Consider the following 22,485-nt stretch of genomic DNA (forward strand, 5'->3'; position numbering starts at 1 on the left):
TTTTTAAATTATTTTTAAAAAATAAAAGTGCAAAGTGTGGTCGTGTTTGTGGATCATTGTCCGTTCAAAAATCTGATGGCGGAGGGGAAGAGGCTGTTTTTGTGCCACTGAGTGTTTGTTTTCAGGCTCCTGGACCTCCTTCCTGATGGTAGCAGTAGAAAGAGGGCATGGTTCAGGCGGTGAGGGGGTCCTTGAGGATAGAGGCTGCTTTCTTGAGATACCATCTCTTGTAGATGTCCTCGATGGAGTGGAGACTGATGCCCGAGATGGCACTGGCCAAGTTCACAACCCTCTGTAGTCTTTTCCTGTCCTGTGCATTGGCACCTCCATACCAGACCGTGATGCAACCAATCAGAATACTCTCCACGGTCCACCTGTAGAAATTTGCAAGAATCAAGATTCAGCTAAGCTCAGTCCCCAACTCATTGTGGAAAGCAAGACACTTCTAGTAATGACAGGTAAATTATCATTTTAGCTGGAAGCATGAGTCGCGGATGATCACAGTACCCTAGAGGTTCTCAGCTTGTTCAGGAGAACCAAGAGAATTTTCCAGAGTGTGCTCTGAGTTGGCTGTTCGAGTGAATGTTCCATTAATATAGCCACATGATTTACTTGCATAGCTAAATATCAGCTAAATAGAGAGCTCAAGGGATCTGTTTAGAACTGATGTAGGGTGGATGTGACTATTTTTTTTTTGCTTTACTTTATCCAGGTTCTATGTTTGAGGTGAAAGGCTATTTAAATATTTTATTGCTGTTCTGCTTGTCTAAAGATTTAACAGTTTTATCTTCAGTTTGAGATACCATGACCTCCACTTGAGAAGGGGTGAAACAATTTCATAAAAAGGCCAAATGGAACGGGATCCCAACACATGAGAGAGCGGTGCACATCTCTTCAGCACTCGACACCTTCGCTTCAAGGAACAAAGATGAAGTGGTTAATCCTTTCCCTTGTTTGCATTCAACTGTCTGATGGTTTGAACAGGTCAGTCATGAATCCATTCAATTCATTCATTTCACCCATCAGGCCGATGTTATGCAACTTGTAGCAACTGCTTCGTTAGTAATTGATTAAAAGCTGCTTCCTTTTCTCATCAAGGCACTAAAGTGCTAGAGGAACTCGGTGCACTGACAATAACCACACCAGCTGACCCCTGGTGACGTAGTGCGAGTATAAGACAGCTTTAAGAAACTAATATGTACACTAAGAGGACTTGTCTCTCTGCAAGACGAACCTGGAGGGCTAGACTGTATATACAAGGTCACCGGGATGACCCCTGGTGACCTAGTGGTGTGATTACATATCACCACACTCGGCAGGGACGCTACGAGAGCGGCTGAGTCCTGCAGCATTTTTACTAGAATCACAGTGTCAGCAAACTTTTGTGTTTCAGTTCCTTTATATCAGAAACTTAGTTCCGCCTTGATAGGCTCTACTCAACGTTATGTTTAATTTGCATTTGGTGAAAACTCTTCAATTTCACGTTTATTGTTATTTGATTGTACAACCCGATGAAACAGCATTTTCCAATCCTCGGTGTAAAACATGCAGACACACCGCCAGACATAACACGCATACAGACAAACAATACATATGCAGGACAAAAATGTAGATATAAGAATAAATGAATATTGCTTAATAAATAGCAGAGACTGGGAGGGTATGTATGAGCAGTTCATCAGTCATTCACCATTCTCACTGCCCGTGGGAAGAAGCTGTTCCTCAGCCTGGTGGGGCTGGCCCTGATCCTCCTGGATCTCTTCCCTGACAAGAGGACCTGGAAGATGCTGTGTGCTGGGTGGAAGGGGTCCTCAATGATTTTGTGAGCCCTCTTCAGGCAATTATCCCAGTAGATCACGTTGATGGGGGTGGTGGGAAGGAGACTCCAGTGATCCTCTCTGCCACTCATGGACCTATGGATTGGTCTCTGATCTATTTCTCTGCAGCAACTGTACCACCCTGAAATGCAGCCGGCCAGGACACTCTCAATAGAGCTCCTACAGAAGGTTGACATCATGGTGGCCGGCAGCCTTACCCACTTCAGTCTTCTCAGGAAGTGCAGTCCCAGTTGTGTCTTCCTGACAAGTGAGGAGATGTTGAGTGTCCGCGATAGGTCATTAGTTAAGTGAACTCCAAGGAACTTGGTCCTCTCCACTCTCTGTGTGGTGGAGGGTGGTCGTTCCTGGTCCTCCTGAATCCACGATCATCTCCTTCGACTTGTCCATGTGGAGACTCAGGTTGTTCCTCTCGCACCATTTCATGAGATTTTCCACCTCTTCCCTGAAGCGCGACTCATCACCATTGCTGACGAGCTCGACGACTGTCGGGTCATCTGCAAACCTGATGACACTGTTGGAGCTGGATCTAGCGATGCAGTCGAGAGTCAGCAGCATGAAGAGGAGCTCACAGCCCTGAGGTGCTCCCGTGCTCAACGTGACAGTGCTTGACCTTCTACTGGTGACCTGGTCAGACTGTAGTCTTTCTGTTAGGAAGCCCAGAATCTAGTTACATAGATAGGTGTTGAGTGCCGTCGAGGACAGCTTCTCACTAGTCCCTGGGAGATGTTCGTATTAAATGCCAAGCTGAAGTCAATGAACAGCAGCCTGGTGTATGAGACCCAGTTCTCCAGGTGGGATAGGACAAACACTAGAGTCGCAGTCAAGATCAAGATTCACAATTCCTCTAATGCCATGTAATAGTACAGGACATGTAATATTATTACCTTCTTCCTGCCGTAAGGCAAAGTTGCCATTAGAGTTGCCGTGTGTCAGACATCTGTGCTCTCATTTCAGAATGGTTTTACACAAGAGCAAGTCAACCAGAGAGATTCTAAAGGAAAGAGGGAAACTGAGGGAGTTCCTAAAAAGTCACAGGTTCGATCCTGCCCTGAAGTACCAGGCTTTGTACCCTGATTACCAGGGTGAAATTGGGTACGAGCCACTTCTCAACTCCAAGAACGTAAGTGTCATCGCCACTTGGGAAAACATGGAACTAAACTCTTTGTGCCAAACTCCATGGGGTAGCAGACTGAAGTTGTTGCAGGAGAATAGACATTATTTTCAAAAGATTCCCTCTTGTCATGCACCCACACTAACATACCTTAGTATCAGAAATCCCCAAATTATGCATTTGTAAATGAATTCTGTTTTTTTTAGAGTCAGAATTGGGCTCATTGTTATGAACAAGTCATGAAATTCAGTCTTTTGCAGCACCGTCACAGGGCAAACATTCATATTACAACCATCTTACGACATTACTATGAAATAATAACCACATAATAGTGAACGAAAAGTAAGGTGATGCCTGTGGTTCATTGATTATACAGGAATCTGATGGCAGCGGGGAAAAAGCTGTCCTTGTGCCGTTGAGTGCTCATCTTTAGGCTCCTGTACCTTTTTCCCGATGGTAGCAGAGTGAAGAGGGCGGGGAACTTTGAGGATAGAGGTTGCTTTTTTAAGACTGTCTCATGTCGATGTCCTCGTTGGAGTGAAGTCTGGTGCCTGTCACGTCGCAGGTCGAGTTAACAACCCTCGTACTTGTTCTGAGATACATGTTATTAACCCTTACTGCTCACTTTACAATTCCATAAATACACTATTTAAAACTAAATAAAGAAGAAGAAAAAGAGAGGTGGAATCTGTGGTTCACTGTCCATTCAGAAATCTGATGGCGGAGGGGGGAAGCTGTTTTTATAACATTGGGAGCTCATCTTCAGGCTCCTGCACCTCCTTCCTGGTGGTAGCCATGATAAGAGGGCATGGCCTGGCCTGAGTGGTGAGGGTCCCTGAGGATAGAGGCTACTATCTTAAGATACCACCTCTTAAAGTTGTCCTTAAAGGAAAGAATAATGCCCATGATGGTGCTGGCTGAGTTCCCAACCCTCTGAAAACTGCTCCTGTCCTGTGCATTGGCATCTCGGTACCAGACAGTGATGCAGCCAGTTAGAATCCTCTCCATGGTACACCTGTAGAAATTTGCGAGAGGCTTTGGTGACGTAGAAAATCTTCTCAAACTCCTCACAAAGTATAGCTGCTGGGGAGCCTTCTTTGTGATTGCATCAACCTGAAAGCCCCAGGATAAATCTCCAAAGATGTTGGCACCCAGGAGTTTGGAATTCTTCACTCTCTCCACTGCTAACCCATCGATTTTGCTGTCAAACTTTAGAATTTTTTTTTTTCAACAGCACTATCTCCTAAGTGATATTCAATAGATTTCAAGAGCACCAGATATGGGGTTGGGGGGGGGGGGGGGGGTCACAAACATTAGCAGCTCAGCATTTGTGGCAACAAATTTACAAACACTTTCCTATCAATTATAGTTTTAATCAGTAAACCCCAACCCCCCTCCCCAGTATCCGGCACCTATGAGAATTGGTCGATGCTGGATAAGTGAATTTTCTGGTTGCTTGAGATTCACGAGCTAACAGCAAAGTGAGCCAATTTTAAACTTCTGTACATTTTACCTATTTACTTTCCATGTTTTATTTTTTGCTGGTTGCTTGAATTCTAGATATCGGGGGTTTTACTGAGCTTGTAAAATTGGAAGAACTGTTGCCCAATTCTTATCTCCTCTTGGTTCCTTAGAGTTTCTACTATGGATCTATAACTGTGGGCTCCCCGCCCCAGAGTTTCACGGTGCTGTTTGACACTGGCTCGTCCAATCTTTGGGTCCCATCCATCTATTGCAACAGTGCTCCATGCGGTAAGAAGACCATTCGGAACTTTATTGGCCCTCTGGGTACCTTAAATTTTGACAATGATGGTTCATCTTTTTTCTCAACCAGGCAATCATGCGAGATTTAATCCAACGCAGTCCTCGACGTTTAGCACTAATCAACAAACTTTCTATTTCTCTTACGGCTCTGGGAGTCTATCTGGATTCTTTGGATACGATACAGTGAATGTAAGTATTGAGGAGGAGGGTAACAGATTGGTCAAACATGACTTTCCAAGCACAAACCCGTGCTGAGTGTTCCTGATCAGACCCCATCTCTCCAGATACTTGTATATATTATCTCTAAGAACGCTTTCCATTAATTTACCTACCACAGCCGATCATTTCTATGCTTGCTCCTTGACCCCTTTTTAAATAAAGGAACCACACGTGCAATATGCCAATTTGGATAAAGGATTATTTACATTGGCTGGAGAGATTGATATTTTTAAATTATTTTTCAAATTCTTATGGCACAATAAGATCCTTCCCTGGATGTGGGGATGCAGATAATTGTCTAGTCTAGAGTTGCATTCTGCTGCAAATTTCATTTCATTGAATTGGACTTGGAACACTGAGTGTAATTCTGGTTGCCCCATTACAGAAAGGATGTGGAGGCTTTGGAAAGGGGGCAGAAGATGCTTATCAGGATGTCGCCTGGATTAGAGTGTATGACCTAATTAGGGGAGAGATTGGCCAAACTTGGGTTGTTTTCTCTGCAGTGTCGAGGCTGAGGGAAAACCATGATAAAGGATCATTTGGCCCATCTAATCCTCTCCGCCATTTCATCATCCATTCTCCCACTCATCCCCATTCCCCTGCCTTCTCCCCATAACCCTCAAAACCCTGACTATTCAGATACCTACCACTCTCTGCCTTAAATACACCCAATGACCTGGCCTCCACAGCTGCCCTTGGTAGCAAATTCCAGAGGTTCACCACTCTAGGACCAAAGAAATTCCTCTGCATCTCTACTTTAAATGGACACTCTTCAATCTTGAAGTTGTACCCTCTTGTCCTCGACTCCCCTACTAGGGGAAACAACTTTGCCACATCTACTCTGTCCAGGCCTTTCAACATTCAAAATGCTTCTCTGTTGTCCCTCTCATTCTTCTGGACCAAGGGGTCCAATCCAAGAGCCATCAAACATTCCCTTCATTCCAGGAATCATTCGTGTGAATCTTCTCTGAACCCTCTCTAATGCCATCACATCCTTTGTTAAATAAGAGGCCCAAAACTGTTCTCTGCACTGCAAAAAAGCCTTCTCCTAACATGACTCCATGGGTCAAGCATAATCTGTTGAAGAAGAAGAATTTATACTGGTGCTGTAGCCTTGAAATTAATGAGATATGGACAAGCAAACTTGATGAAGGGCTCAAGCCTGAAACATTGGTGATGTATCTTTATCTTTGCTATCTAAAGTACATTGTTCGACCAGCTGAGTTTCTCCAGCATGGTGTTTTTACTTTTATATGGATGAGAAACCCAGACGTCTGAATTAAAAGAGCAGCAGTGAAATTTAAACAGTGAATTGTCCTTTAACTTTAGCCATGAGAAATGATGACAACAATTCATCTGGCGTGTTGTACAGGCCCAAGTCATCGTCAAGTAGAGAATTTGGGAACCTTCCCCAGTTGGTCCATGAACAGTCTACCAAGCCACCTAGTTCAAAGTTCAAGGATAGCCAATTAATGGTCACTTCTCTTGTGAGGAGGTTGAGAATAAACAACTGGTATTTCAGTAAATCGGCAAGTTAGAAACTTGCTGGAAGTCAGCTCTTTCTCTTACCACCAATTTTCCATCCCCAGGTTGCCGGCATATCAATTTCAAACCAAGAGTTGGGACTGAGTGAGAATGAGCCAGGGAGCAATTTTTACTATGCCCCGTTCGATGGAATCCTCGGCCTTGCCTACCCGGCTCTCTCAGGAGGGGGTGCGATGCCCGTGTTTGATGGCATGCTGAAGGAGCACCTGGTGCCAGAGCCTCTGTTCTCCGTGTACTTGGGGAGGTAATGACCCATGCATGGGGGTGGAGGGGTGGGGGACATGGGATCTTGGTTCTATCAGCGAATGGCTGCTCAGTGGGAGGGGAGAGGGGAGAATCACAGTGTCCTGAGAACACAGCTGAGTCCAACCCACTGAGCAGATCAAACACGACTTTAGAAAGGCCCTTTGATGAAAGAAAAATAGAGGCTTATGATGTAGGGAGGGATTTTTTTTGGTAGGTATATATAGGTCAGCACAACATTGTGGGCCAAAGGGCCTGTACTATGCTGTAATGTTCGATGATCCTCCCGGAGCACAATTTTAATCAGTCATTTCAAAGACTGAAGAGGGACAACCTTTATTCAATGACCTAGACATTCCAGTGGCAGTGATTGCGAAATTCCACAACTCCCCCACCCCCCTCTGATTTTACCCTCTCAGTTGCTCATGAGAAGGATTCACAGTACAACCCCAAAGTCTGTGGGAGGAAACCAGAGCCCTTGGAGGAAACCCATCTGGTCCACACTGACAGTGCCAGAGGTTGGGATCGAACCCAGGTCCCTAGAGCTGTGATGCAGCAGTTCTTCCTGCTGCATCACTGCACTGCCTTAATTTAGCCACGTGTGTATGTTGCCATCTTTGTTAGCCACCCTCAATAATACAGTACCTGTGTTAATTAATTTGGGGGCGGCACAGATGGCGTAATGGTTCGTGCAATTCCTTTACAGTGCCAGTGATCAGGACCGGGGTTCGAATCCCACGCTGTCTATAACGAGTTGGTACATTCTCCCCGTATCTGCATGGGTTTTCCCCGGGGGCTCCAGTTTCCTCCCACCATTTGAAACATACCGGGGGTGTAAGGGTGTAAATTGGGCGACATGGACTCGTGGGCCAAAACGACCTGTCACTGTGATGTATGTCTAGATATTTTTAATGTAACTGCTTTTAAAACAGTAAGAGTTCTGGATCGCAATTCAATTTTTTGCTCAGCTTAGCCACTGAAAATCAGGGAATCCCTGAACTGATGCTAGGTAATAAGGAGAAGACGCTCTGCTAGTGGACTCCACCAGATCTTCAGTCAGGAGACACACGGTGGGTCCATCCTGTGAAGTGCAATAAATCACCCCAAAATATCTGATCTGTTCCAGGAACCCAAACAGTAATGATGGAGGTGAAGTAATATTTGGAGGAGTGGATAGCAGTTATTACACAGGTCAAATTTACTGGGCTCCCGTTATTCAGGATCTGTACTGGAACATTGGTATCGAAGGGTAAGCCAACAATTGAATGAATGAGAATATATTGTCATATACATAAGTGTGAGGGACAGATGCGATGACATCTGACTTACTGAAGCCACCAGAAGTAAAAGTTACATTGCCACAATATGCCATGTAATAGAAATCTACTAGTGGTGGGGCCTCAGGGATCAGCGCTGGGACCATTGTTGTTTGTCATCTAGGTGACAATGTGGTCAATTGGATTAGCATGTTTGCAGATGACACTAAGATTGGAGACGTTGTGGACAGTGACAAAGGTTTTCAAAGGTTCCAGAGGGATCTGAACCAATTGGAAAAATGGGCTGAAAAATGGCAGATGGAGTTTAATGCAGACAAGGGTGAGGTGTTGCATTTTGATAGGACAAACCAAGAAAGGGCGTACACAGTAAATGGTCGGGCACTGAGAAGTGCAGTAGAACAGAGGGATCTGGGAATACAGATACATAATTCCCTGAAAGTGGCGTCACAGGTGGACAGGGTTGTAAAGAGCTTTTGGCATATTGGCCTTCATAAATCAAAGTATTGAGTACAGGAGTTGGAATGTTATGAGAAAGTTATACAAGACATTGGTGAGGCTAAATTTGGAGTATTGTGTGCAGTTTTGGTCACCGAACTACAGGAAAGCTATCAATAAGAAATAAAGAGTGCAGAGAAGATTGACTAGGATGTTCCCAGACTTCAGGAACTGAGTTACAGGGAAAGGTTAAACAAGTTAGGATTTTATTCCCTGGACTCTAGAAGAATGAGGGGAGATTTGATAGAGGTATTTAAAATTATGAGGGGGACAGACAGAGTAAATGTAGGTCAGCTTTTTTCCACTGAGGGTCGGTGAGATACAAACCAGAGGACATGGGTTAAGGGTGAAAGGGGAAAAGTTTAGGGGAACATGATGGAAACTTCTTCACACAGAGAGTGGTGGGAGTGTGGAACGAGCTGCCAGCTGAATTAGGAACATTTAATTAGTCTGGGGGTGTCAGTGATGGGGGGGTTGGGATTACATAGTGGGGAGGCTGGTGAAGCGGGTAATAATGGAGGGGTATGGAGTGTGCAGGTCAGTGGTACTAGGCAAACAAAAATGGTTCAGCACAAACTAGAAGGGCCGAAAGGGCCTGTTTCTGTGCTGTAATGCTCTATGGTTGCATCCCTTCTATTCACAGACAGAACCTATAAAGAGGAACACATGAGTAGCAGTTCTTAAAGATATTGAAAAGAAAAAAAAAGCAATGGAAATATTGAACAGGCCAGAGAGAGAGTGAATGGTTCAGGTCGACTGTGTTACATCTGAACAGGATCAAAGTTGGAGATTAAATGAAATTTACAATGCAGCAGGAACAGTGGTAAGGGGGCAAAAGCAAGGGGGGATCAGGGATAGTGTGGAGGGGGAAGTCAGTGTGAGGGAGGGATCAGTGTGGGGGAAGGGAAGCATGGGGGAGTGAGTATGTAGAGGAGGGTCAGCGGGGGGTTTTGGTCAGTATGATGGGTGTTAATTTGATGATGGGTCTGTATGGAGGGAGGTCAGTGTGTGGAGGAGAATCAGTGTAGGGGGTTCAGTCTGTACAAGGCGGAGTTAGTTAGTGATGGGGGGGTTGGGATTACATAGTGGGGAGGCTGGTGAAGCGGGTAATAATGGAACAGTGAGCAGAAGATCCATTGAGAGATTGTGTAACAGGATGGTTGGATCAAATCTAAATAGGTCATATGCATTAAATGGTCGGCTATTGAGATGTGCAGAGCCACAAAGGGATTTAGGAGTTGTGGTAAATAGCACCCTCAAGGCTGATACTCAGGTCGATGGTGTGGTGAAAAAGGCATTTGGAATGTTGGCCTTCATCAATCGGAGTATTGAATTCAAGAGTAGGGAGGTTATGATGAAATTGTACAAGGCATTGGTGAGGCCAAATGTGGAGAATTTGTAGAAACTCACGTGAATAGGGTGGTGAAGAAGGCTTTTAGTATGCTGGCCTTTATCAATCATTGCATGGAATATAGGAGTTGGGAGGTGATGTTGAGACTGTATAAGACGTTGGTGCGGCCTAATTTGGAGTTCTGTGTGCAGTTCTGGTCGCCTAATTATAGGAAGGATATAAACAGAGTGGAGAGAGTGCAGAGAAGGTTTACCAGAATGTTACCTGGGTTTAAGCATCTAGAGTATAGGGAGAGATTGGACAGATTAGGTCTTTATTCTTTGGAGCGTAGAAGGTTGAGAGGGGATTTGATAGAAGTATTTAAGATTATGAAAGGGATAGACAGAGTGGATGTGGATAGACTATTTCCGTTAAGAGGAGGAAAGATTAAAACAAGAGGACATGAGTTAAGAATTAAGGGGCAGAGGTTTAGAGGTAACATGAGGGGAACTTCTTTACTCAGAGAGTGGTAGCCGTGTGGAATGAGCTTCCGGGAGAAATAGTGGCGGCGGAGTCAATTGTATTATTTAAGAAAAGGTTGGACAGGTATATGGATGAGAAGAAGATGGAGGGATATGGGCATTGTGCAGGGAGGTGGGACTAGAGAGGGGTGTTTGGTTCGGTGCGGACTAGAAGGGCCTAATGGCCTGTTTCCGTGCTGTAATTGTTATGTTATGTTATGTACTGTTTACAGTTTTGGTCACCAAATTATAGGAAAGATATAAACAAAATAGAGAGAGTGCAGAGAAGGTTCACGAGAATGTTGACAGGATTTCAAGGTTTGAATTACAGGGAAAGGTTGTGCAAACTGGGGCTTTTTTCTCTGGAGCGTAGAAGATTGAGGGGGGACTTGATCGAGGTGTTTAAGATTTTAAAAGGGACAGACAGAGTCAACGTGGATAGGCTTTTTCAATTAAGAGTGGGGGAGATTCAAACTAGAGGGCATGGTTTAAGATTGAAGGGGGAAAATTATAAGGGAAATATGAGGGGAAATTTCTTTACACAGAGGGTGGTGGGGATGTGGAATGAGCTTCCGACAGACGTGGTCGAGGCGGGATCATTGGTTACATTTAAGGAAAGACTGGATAGTTACATGGATAGGAGACGACTGGAGGGGTATGGACTGGGTGCTGGTCAGTGGGACTAGGAGGGTGGGGGATTTGTTACAACATGGACTAGTAGGGCCGAACTGGCCTGTTCTGTGCTGTAATATCAAATGTACTCAGCCGTTTGGGACTATACTCACTGGAATTCAGAACAATGACAGGGGATCTTATAGACACGTATAAAATTATGAACATCATGAAAAGATAGAGGTGGGTAAGTTGTTTCCATTGGTGGGGTAGATGAGAACTAGGCAACGTACCCTCAAGATTCAGGATGGAGATGAGGAGGAACTGCTTTTCCCAGAGAGTGGCTAATCTGGAATTTGCTGCCCAGTGAAGCAGCAGAATGGATAGATTTTCACATAGTAGGGGAATTAAGGGATATGGGGGAAAAGGCAGGTCGGTGGAGATGAGCCTATAATCAGATCAGCCATGATCTTATTTATTGGCGGAGCCGGCTCAACGGGCTGGATGGCCAACACCTGCTCCTATTTCTTGTGTTAAGCCTGAGAGGTTGCCTTTGTTCTGAAGAAGGAGGGCCAGGGAAGATGCGTCTGGTGATGGAATCAGGACAGAAGGTGACAGCTTGTGAGGGCAGGGAACCCAAGTGCAACTTGGAAGTTGCTGGGCCTGAAGTCAGATTCTAGCATCCTCGAGGGAAGAGCAAGAGGATGAGGCAATTAGAAGTTTTTGAATAGATGTAGGAATAATTGGATGGGTTTTCAAAAGAATGGGAGAAGCAACTGGTGAAATACTTTTCAATCCCACCCGTGTGACCGTTTTCTTTGACGAAAGGCTGAAGCCCGAAACGTCAGTTCTGAATCTTTATCTTTGCTATATAAAGAACATTGTTTGCCCTGCTAAATTTCTCCAGCATTGCGCATTTACTTCAACCATGGTGTCTGTGGACTTTCATGTTTTACCATGCAGGAATGATTATGAGATATGTCTTTCCCTCCTCAGGGTTCTTCTCAATGGCCAATCTGCCTTCTGTGACCAAGGATGTCAAGCTATAGTCGACACAGGGACCTCCCAAATCACTGTTCCAGACACGTACCTGAGGACATTATTGGAGGAAATTGGCGCCCGCGAGGATGAGAATGGAGATGTAAGTTGTAAAGAGCATCAAACGGTTCTGAGGCCACACATCTTCCATGATATAATAGACAGATGGCAGATAAAGTGGCTGCAATGTTATCAGGCAGGAGGTAATAGATGGATAAGGGAGGGAGGGCACAGCAGCAAACGGGGAGGAGGGATGGCTCTGCGAATGGAGAGGGAAGGGGGATGGGGAGCTGGAGGAAAGAAGATAGAGGGATGGGGAAGAGAGGGAGAACAGGGAGTGGTCCAGCAGAAACCGAAGACGATGTTAATGCCACCGAATACCCAGACAGATATGAGATGTTGCACTCCAATTTATGGTGGCTCTGGTTTGGCAGTGGAAGTCATCATGGGTTTAGGAGTAGCTTGGGTCAACCATTCTCAATGGGGGTGGGGGGGGCACAGCACATTTATTGGAGGGGCATGGACTGAAACCATATCTTTGTGTAGTCGGTGGGAGTGCGGAAGAAACCAAAACTTTTGACTGCTTCACAGGAACGGAGGCCCATAAACTTTGAGCAGAGTCCTGGGGGTGGCTGGTGTAGATGATGCTTATGTAGCCAATGGGGGCTGCAGGTGAGGAAGTGATTGTTTAGGATGGTTCTAATGATCAAACAGGCACTTTATGGTGTCAAGTTTCCTGAATCTTGTAAATGATATATCCTGCTTTATTCATGCTGTCAATCATGCACAAATCCTGAATGTGATGTACTTTGTTCAACAGTTCATTGTCAACTGCAACAACATTGCAAACTTGCCTACTTTGACCTTTGTAATCAACGGGGTTCAATTCCCAATTCCCCCGTCCGTGTACATCCTTCAGGTAAGCGAAGTTCCAATGACAAACTCAACTGAAGCCGGTCATTCACTGTGAGATAGTAATGTGGCCCAGGGAGATTGTGTACAATGGAAGTTCGTGTCACATTACGAAGAAGGGATGTATTTCCTTAGTCTGTCACATTCAGTCATCGCAGCCTAATAACGCAACTTCTTCAGACAAGAAGGGAAAGGATTTAAGATTTGTTTATTGCCATGTAATAGTACAGAACATGTACTATTACATGAAATTGCCTTCTGCCTGCCGTGAGGCAGACAACGTGTCACCACTAGGGTAGCCCGGCGCCCCTTACAGAAAAGGAAGCAAATGAGAGTCCCTTCAGAGTCACTGAGTGTCTGAGGATCTACCTACAGCATTCCTGCAGCCTCTGCAGCCACGATCCATTGAAACCTGAGCTCCAGATCCAAGCCTTCAGCACCCAAGCCCCTTCAGGAGCCCTTCTTGCCCTCACCAGTCTCTCGAATCCCAGCTCCAAAACCTGGTTCCCATGAGCCAGTCTTCAGCAGCCCACAGCTAGTGTGGGGCCCATCAGCCACTTGAACCCCTTGCTGGTTCGCGGCAATGGCCATCATCCTGTAGGGTCTCCTTCTCAACGTGGTGTGTGGGGGGTGGGGGTGTTCTCCCATTTTACTGGTACCCTGTGCCCCTGCAGTCTGCAATCCCTCGTGGCTGCTGTCAAGGGTTGCATAATTTTAGTTTTAAAGCCCCATCTCCTTTAACAGTCCATTTAACGCCTGTACGGAGTTGTCGGCATTAGGACCAGGTGGTTGAACCTTCGAAGCAGCGCTGTGTCACCACTCTCCCAGGTTCACGCCAGCGGCAGCGCTGCCATAATGGAAGGTTGCCATCATAAGCGACCCTATATTCACTCTTAAATTTTAAATTGATATTCTTTTTTAAATTCAATTTTAAATTTTTAAAATTTAGACATACAACACGGCAACAGGCCATTTCATCCCACGAGCCGTGCTGCCCAATTTACAACAAATTAGCCTACAACACCCGCCCGCCCCCCCCCCCCCCCCGGTACGTTTTGAGCAGTGGGACGAAACTGGAGCCCCCACACAGAGACATGGAGAGAATGTACAAACTCCTTACAGACAGCAAGGGATTTGAACCCCAGTCCCGATTGCTGGCGCCGTAAAGGCATTGCATGATGCATGACAATCATCTTACAAACTCTGACGGGCAGTAATTAATGATCATCAGATAATTTGGGTTATTTGATGGTAAATCTTGGCCACATACCTGATATGGTCTCATGGCTCCTTTTACATTTGCAAGAGAGAGCGTGCAAGATGTGATTTGACAATCTGACCTCAATTCTGGCTGGAAGCAGCAGTCTGGACTTGCCTACTTCAATCTACTCAGCAACAAGAGGGCAATCCATTGAACCATAGGTGACACGGAAAGACCTCTGGACTAATAAACAGACGCCATGTTTGATGTAGTGGTTAGCGCAACACTATCATAGCACCAGCGACCAGGGCTTGGTCCCGTGCTGTCTGTAAGAAGTTTGTACATTCTCCCTGTGTCCTAATTATGATCGGGCAAGATTAAAAAATTCAGAGCTCAGGATATGAAAAGTAAGATTTTTCAGGGCGCATTCCAACTGTTGGTCAATAACTGAAATTCACCGGTGCACTCAATGACTGCAGCCTGATGGCGCTGGAGAGATCTATAAACTCTGCAGGATGAGTCAAATTAAATGGTCTGTGTTCATGTTCTGGGATACAGTAAAAAGCGTTTATTTTTTGCGCGCTATCCAATTCAGTCAGCGCAGTTCAGCAGATAATGCCAGAATAAAAACAGTGTGACAACAAAGCTAAAGTGCAGGATTTTCCCCGGGGACTCCGGTTTCCTCCCTTCATTTGAAATGTACCTGGGGTTGTAGGTCATTTGGGTGTATTGGGCAGCATGGGCTCATGGGTCGAAAGGGCCTGTTACCGTGCTGAACATCTACATTTACATTTTTAAAATATTTAAATCAAATGCAATCATTCTCTTCATAGCCTGAATTAAAAATCAGTGTACACCTTTTGTGTGTGATTCGATTGCAATTCGACAAAGCCATTACATGATACATTGAAACAGATTCCATCGAAAACATTTGCACTGGAACAGCATACTGCTGGTTCCAGAATTAATTCTGATGAGGATGGTGTGCAACACCTATTTCTCAATTATAGTCTGATTTGATCCAAACCAAAGTGATAAACTAGTGTTCCCTCTCAGATCATATTCAATATTCCTTTACTTACCATGGACCACCTCTAACAAGCCCACAGACTACCAGTGGGGGAGGAGGGATTTTAGTTTGGCGGAAACATTTTCAAGAACTTTCATGTTTGGCATTGTCAAACTTACAACCTTGTTTTGCATCTTACTTGCCTGTTACATCAGTAATATTTGCCTTCACCTCTCACCGACCCACGGAGCACCGGTGGTCTGAAGATCATACAGCATTTGTAGGCTAATTCAGATATGTGCCCAGCACTAGCTCGTGGCCTGTTACTGGGTTGTATGTCTAAATTCAAATTTACTTTAATCGATGAATCTAATGGGGAATTGTTACCTTCTAGAGCAATGGATACTGTACTGCTGGCTTCGAGCCCACCTATCTACCTCCTCCCACTGAGGACGGGCCACTGTGGATTCTGGGCGATGTCTTCCTAGGAGCGTACTATTCTGTTTTTGACAGAGGGTACAACAGGATTGGGTTTGCCACACTTGCCTAAGCAATGTTCTTTTAACACTGGATCAATACTTCATCAAGTAGAGCAGAAATCTTTATATCCTGCATCTCTTCCCTGCAAAACATCATCTACTCAGACCTCATTGATTTAAACCAAGTTGAAAATCAGTCGAAGCTCTCAGATCTAAAATATTTCATTGCCCGGGCAACAGACCAGTAACCAACCCCAAAGTCCATCAGATTGACAAACTGTAACTTTAGCCCTTAGCTGAGCTCTGAATGAGATGGTGTTACAAGCCCAGATGACCCCAAAACCCAGCAGCAATATTCACCAAGACAAATGGTTACTTAAACAAAAGTTGCTTTTAATTACCTTTAAGCATGAAAACAGAATCACACTTTAACTTATCTCTATTAACTAACCTAACTTAACCCCCTTCTAATTTTAAGCCCTGATATGTCTAGCATGGGGGCAGAGCTCCAATATTTCAAATAAGTTCTGTTTTAAAATGTTTGTATGTGACCTACACTAACAAACCTTTCCCAATTTATCTCACAAAACATATCTATATATTCTGTCACAATAGAAAATGCAGAAATCATTCAGCAGGTCGGACAAGGAGAAACCAAGTTGGCCTTTCAGGTTGAGACCCTTGGTCAACTGGAATTGGAACTTTGCTTCTCTCTCCGTGGATGCTGCTTGGCCTGCTGTGTGTTTCCAGCATTTCCTGACATTGTTTCAGATTTACAGCTTCAGCGTCCGGAAGATCGCTTCGCTGAGCACTTTCGCTCTGTCCGCACCCATGACAGGGACCTCCCAGTGGCCGACCTCTTCAGTTTTGTTTCACACTCCCATGTCCATGACCTCATGCACCATCCCAACAAGACCATAAGTTGGAGGAACACCTGATTTCCCGTCTGGGCCCTCTCCAGCCAGATGGCATTAACATCGCCTTTTCTGGTTTCTGCTAACCTGCTCTCCTCTTCCCCTCCATCCCCTTTCCTCTCTATTCACTCAACCATTCCCCCTCCCCTTGATCATTGCTGTCCCCTCCTTCTCCACCAATCACCTCCTGATGTTGCGACCACATCTCCCCCCCTTCCCTTTTAATTTGGACACCTGCCAACATTTTTCCCCATCTTGATGAAGGGCTCAAGCCCGAAACATCGCTTCTGTATTTTTATCTTTGCTACATAAACAACACTGTTTGACCTGCTGAATTTCTCCAGGGTCGTGTTATTACTTCAACCACGGTGTTTAACTTCCAGCACCTACAGTTTTTTTCCCATTTCAATTTACTCTGAACGAAGTTTCATTGGGTTGGGAATCCCTCATCCCTGAACAGCATTTGCTCTGAACTATTAATCTTCATTGGGACGTTCAATAGCTTTATAATTTGTTATTGAGAGTCAATAAAGAATAATTGCGACATAGATAAGAATGGTTCAGTGTTTTTACTCTTGTGTAATGTATAACTCCACAATATTCCCCTTACAATTGCATTAATACTGGGGTAGGGTTTTGGGTCTGGGTCCAGTTGGATAGAAAACTACAGCACAGTGCAGGCCCTTCGGCCTTCAATGTTGTGCCCAACCCAAATATTCCTTAAAAAAAGTACTAAACCCTCCCTACCTCATAACCCTCTATTTTTCTTTCATCCATGTGCCTGTCTAAGAGTCTCTTAAATGCCCCCAACATTTCAGCCTCCACCACCATCCATTTCTGTGAGAGGCGCTTGACAAAGTGGCAACTCTTTGTCTTCCTTACTGTAGACAAAAATTTCATGTATGTTACATTCTAAATGTAATATTACGTGACAAGAATAGAACCCTTACTACCCTGGCAAGGCATTCCAGGCACCCACAACTCTCTGTGTAAAAAAAAAAACCTACTCCCGATGTCTCTCTTGAACTCCCCCTCCACCCTTAACTTTGTAAATATGTCCTCTGGTGTTTGCTGATCCTGTCCTGGGAAACAGGTGATGGCTGTCCACCCTATCTATGCCTTTCATAATCTTGTAATCTCCTCTCCTCTCATCCTTCTACACTCAGCTCTGTTAACCTTGCCTCGTAAGATTTGTTTCCCAATCCAGGCAACATCCTGGTAAATCTCCTCTGCATCCTCTCCACAGCTTCCACATTCTTCCAATAATGAGGTGACCAGAACTGAACACAATACTCCAAGTGTGATCTCACCAGATTTGTGGCCTCTCTACTTTTGAACTCAGTCCCCCTATTAATGAATCCCAGCATCCCATAGGCCTTCTTAACTATCCTATCGACCTGTGCAGCAATCTTGAGGGATGTATGGATTTGGACCCCAATGTCCCTCTGTTCTTCCACACAAGTAACCGACCATTAACCCTGTACTTAGCCTTCTGGTTTGCATCACCTCACACTTATCCAGATTGAACTCTATCTGCCACTTTCCTGCCCCAACACTGCATCCTGTTTCTATCCTCTCGTCAACTTTCAGCTCCACCCACAACTCCTCCAACCTTTGTGTCATCCGCAAACTTACTGACCCATCCTTCCACCTCGTCATCCAGGTCATTTATAAAAATCACAAAGGGTGGATCCTGATTATGTGCCTTTAAAACTTTCTAGAATTTTCTAGCCAAATATGACGAGAAAATTATTACTTTTATAAAATAAGGTTAACAGAGCCTGGGACTTTTCTCTTTGGAGTGACAAAGGATGAGAGGAGACAATAGAGGTGTTTAAGATTAATCGGGCCATTAAGCAGGATAGAATGAACAGCCAGCACTTTTTTTCCTAACACAGCAAGGCCCAATATCATCTGTTTCAGGTGAGTGGAAGAAATTTTAGGGGCGATGTCAGAGTCGCTTATTTTCCCCACACAGAGTGGTGGGTGCCTTGAATGCATTTCCAGCGGTGGTGATAGAGGCTGGTACAACAGGGACATTTAAAAGACTCTTAGACAGGCAAGAAAAATAGAGGGTTGTGGGGTGTGAGGTAGAGAAGGACTAGATTGATGTGGAGTAGGTTTACATAGGTCAGCCCAACATCGTGGGCAGAAGGGCCTGTACTGTGCTGAATTGTTCTATGACCTGATTCTATCCAGATTCACATCAGAATTAGTGGGAAATATTTAGTGAGAAATATTGCCCTAGGGACAAATGAGGAATTATATTTACACACAACTGTCCTGCGCCCACAAATTATACTTAAACAACTATGTTTACTGAAGTGGGTGGGTGGGGGGGGGGGCCTCACATGTTAATGCCATTCGGTTGGAGGGGGCCCAGACAGATTACGGTGTTGTTCCTCCAGCTTGCGGGTGCTCTCAGTCTGGCAGTGCACGAGATCATGGACAGACACTTCGGCAAGGAAATGGGGCAGAGAACTGAAATGGTCCTAAAGTCCACAATCGGCTGCTTGGTTTTGATGATGTTGAATACAAGCTTGAGTGTCAGGACCACTCAGTTACCATTGACTATCGAGGATTAATGTTCCTGGAAACTCACATTCAACATTTAGGCTGATCCTAGAGCAGTTGCTTGCAGATTAAAGATTAAAAGTACTTATCTTATCATTCTACCCAATTAACATTATAATAACCTTCACCTATTTGGAGAGATAGGATTTCAGCTGAATAAATATTGGATTCATGAGCTGTTGGTGTTGGCAAACAAAATGTAAATGTTTGCCCTCTAGATTCGTAGAGTCAGAATCTGAATTTATTGTCATGAACAAGTCATGAAATGTGCTGCTTTGCAGCAGTCATGTGCAAACATTTATATAAACCACCTTACAAAAGTAAATTAAAATAGTGCAAGAAAAAGAAGTTACCAAGTGAGGCAGAGTGCGTGGTTCACTGATCATTCAGGAATCTGATGGCAGAGGGGAAGAAGCTGTCCTTGTGCCGCTGAGTTCTCTCATCTTCAGGCTCCTTCCCGATGATAGCAGAGTGAAGAGGGCAGGGCCTGGGTGGTGGGGCCTTGAGGATAAAGGCTGCTTTTTTAAGACACCACCTTGATGGAGTGATGTCGCTGGCCGAGTTAACAACGCTCTGGAGTTTTCTCCTGTCCTGAGCGTTGGCACCTCCGTACCAGACTGTCACACAACCAGCCAGATGCTCTTCATGGTACAATCCTGACTTGAGAAACCGTCTGCTTCTAAAGCTGGAGATCTGACTGACCAAAGGAAAGCAACAAAATCCAGGGATCATGGGCACCAGGGATATGCTGCGGGTGATTACACTGGGGAGGGGTGAGATGGATTTTTAATCAAGGATTTGAAAATAATGGAATTGTTGGACTATGACCTAATATATTAAAAGAGGTGAAAAAGGAAGAAAATGTCCATCAACACAATGATTTGAATCAATGAAAGGCACCAGCCCAGAATATTTTCTCCCACTGATGCAGCTCTCCTGCTGAGTTCCTCTGGCAGAAGGTTTGAGGCAGTGATTTGAAGTCTCTTATTATCAGCTTTCCCCCCTCCCCCCCCCCCCCCCCCCAACACACTTTAATAGTATACCAGATGGAGAAACAAGTGATATTGCCAGTGTCTAGATAAACTGAAGCCAGCCAGAATGCTCTCCGCGGTAGGTTTTCAAAAGATTTTGGTGCTCATGGACTCAGAAGAATTATGCAGCTTGGAAATCCTTCCACTCAAATCGACAATGCCAACCAAGATGCCCATTTGTGCTAATCTGCCCAACGTCCCTCTAAACCAGGGGTGGCCAAACTATTTTGGTTGTGGGCCACATTCAGAAAAACATACAAGGAGTCATGGGCCAGCAAGTGGCTTCACCAGTAGACAGGTTGCAAAGAGAGCTTTTGGCATATTGGCCTTCATAAATCAAAGTATTGAGTACAGGAGTTGGGATGTTATGGGAAAGTTGTACAAGACAATGGTGAGGCCAAATTTGAAGTATCATTGCAGTTTTGGCCACCTAACTGCAGGAAAGATATCAATAAGATAGAAAGAGTGCAGAGATTTACTAGGATGTTTCCTGGACTTCAGGAACTGGGTTACAGGGAAAGGTTAAACAGGTTAGGACTTTATTCCCTAGAGCATAGAAGAATGGGGAGATTTGATAGAGATATTTAAAATTGAGGGGGATAGGAGTAAATATAGGTAAGCTTTTTCCACCAAGAGTAGGTGAGATACAAACCAGAGGATATGCATTACGAGTGAGAAAAGAGTTTAGGGGAAATGAGGGGGAACTTCTTCACACAGAGTGGTGGGAGTGTGGAACGAGCTGCCAGCTGAGGTGGTGAATGCAGGCTCAATTTTAACAGTAAAGAAGAATTTCGACAGGTCCATGGAGGGGAGGGGTATGGAGGGCTATGGACAGGGTGCAGGTCAGTGGGACTAGGCAACAAAAATGGTTCAGCACTGACTAGAAGGGCCGAAGGGGCTTGTTTCTGTGCTGTGATGGTCTATGGTTCACGCTGCTAATTCCCGATAACCCCTTTCACACAGCTACATTTCTAACGGAGGAGACCATTGTTCTCGTGGGCACTCTGTGGTTAGTTTGGGATGGTATGCAAATGGAAGAAAAAGGTTGAGAACCACTGTCCTAATCTAAGTCTCCTGCAGCCTCCCTATTTCTTCAACACTACCTGGTCCACCATCTACCTTCGTATCATCTTCAAACTTGGCCACAATCTAAATCACTGATATACAACGTGAAAAGAACCAACCCCTGTGGAACACGACTAACAACCGGCAGCCAACCAGAATATGTCCCGGATTTCCTGCTCTCTGCTTCCTGCCAATGTCAATGCTCTTCCCATGTTAGTATGTCTCCTGATACACCTTTACCTCATGTGTGGCACCCTGTCAAAGGCCTTCTAAAAATCTAAATACACAATATCCACTGTATCTCCTTCATCCAGCCGTCTTGTCACTTCTTCAAAGAATTCCAATAGGTTGTCAAGCAAGAGTTTCCCTGAAGGAAACCCTGCTGGTATAGGATTCCATAGGGTCCTCTGTGGTTAGTAAGGGTGGTGTGTGAATGGAAAGATCTAGGAGTTTCTTACCATGATGAGCAAAGAGAAGCTGGAGGAACTCAGCAGGTCATCAGCATCCTGGTAAATCTCCTCTGCATCCTCTCCACAGCTTCCACATTCTTCCAATAATGAGGTGACCAGAACTGAACGCAATACTCCAAGTGTGGTCTCACCAGATTTGTGACCTCTCTACTTTTGAACTCAGTCCCCCTATTAATGAATCCCAGCATCCCATAGGCCTTCTTAACTATCCTATCGACCTGTGCAGCAATCTTGAGGGATGTTGTCCCAATCTGGCCATTTCTCCCCTGCTGAGACCCTCCAGTTCCTGCTAAAGATTTTGGCACCTACAGTTTCCAGTGCTTTTCCCAGAATAGACTTCAGTCGAGTCAATTCGAAGAGAAAAGGCTGCCGAGGAATCGTTTCGCGATTCCTACCGTGAAGAAGTCGAATTAAACGAGAAAATCTGCCGACGACGGAGCAGGGCACAAATATGCAGGAGAAGCTCAGCAGGTCCTGCAGCATCCGTAAGGAGTAAAAGGCGGTCGACATTTCGGGCCTGAGCCCTTCATCAGAAATCTGGGGGAGAAAAACCACAGGTGGATGCTCGAATATAAATGGTGGAGGGAGGAGTGCAGGCGAGTGGTCGTAGATGGATATAGGTGGGAGGGTAGAAGAGAAAGAAGCGGAAAAGAAATAGGGAGAGGGCAGAGGGCTTATAAGGGCAACTCTGATCAGGGAAGGAAGGGAAGGGAGTGGGGAGCTGGTGGAAAGGAGATGGGGTGGGTAGGGAAAGAGAGAGACCGGGGAGTGGCTTTGTGGAACCTGGAAGTCGATATTTGGTCGGGCCATTGGGTTCAAGGTTGTCAGTACCTTGAT

General features: G+C 45.0%; 1 protein-coding gene across 1 annotated transcript in view; it reads left to right on the plus strand.

Annotated features, from left to right (window-relative positions):
* The window catches only part of LOC138765205 (gastricsin-like), a 44,107-nt gene extending 28,442 nt beyond the window's left edge, over positions 1-15,665 (plus strand). Inside the window, exons 4-9 of the mRNA XM_069942142.1 lie at positions 4,784-4,902; positions 6,522-6,721; positions 7,847-7,969; positions 11,952-12,096; positions 12,814-12,912; positions 15,510-15,665. Coding sequence (XP_069798243.1) covers positions 4,784-4,902; positions 6,522-6,721; positions 7,847-7,969; positions 11,952-12,096; positions 12,814-12,912; positions 15,510-15,665 — 842 coding nt within the window. The remainder of the gene's footprint in view (positions 1-4,783; positions 4,903-6,521; positions 6,722-7,846; positions 7,970-11,951; positions 12,097-12,813; positions 12,913-15,509) is intronic.
* Positions 15,666-22,485: the final 6,820 nt, after the last annotated feature.

The sequence above is a fragment of the Narcine bancroftii genome, chromosome 5, assembly GCF_036971445.1.
Source record: "Narcine bancroftii isolate sNarBan1 chromosome 5, sNarBan1.hap1, whole genome shotgun sequence".
Taxonomy (NCBI): Eukaryota; Metazoa; Chordata; class Chondrichthyes; order Torpediniformes; family Narcinidae; genus Narcine; species Narcine bancroftii.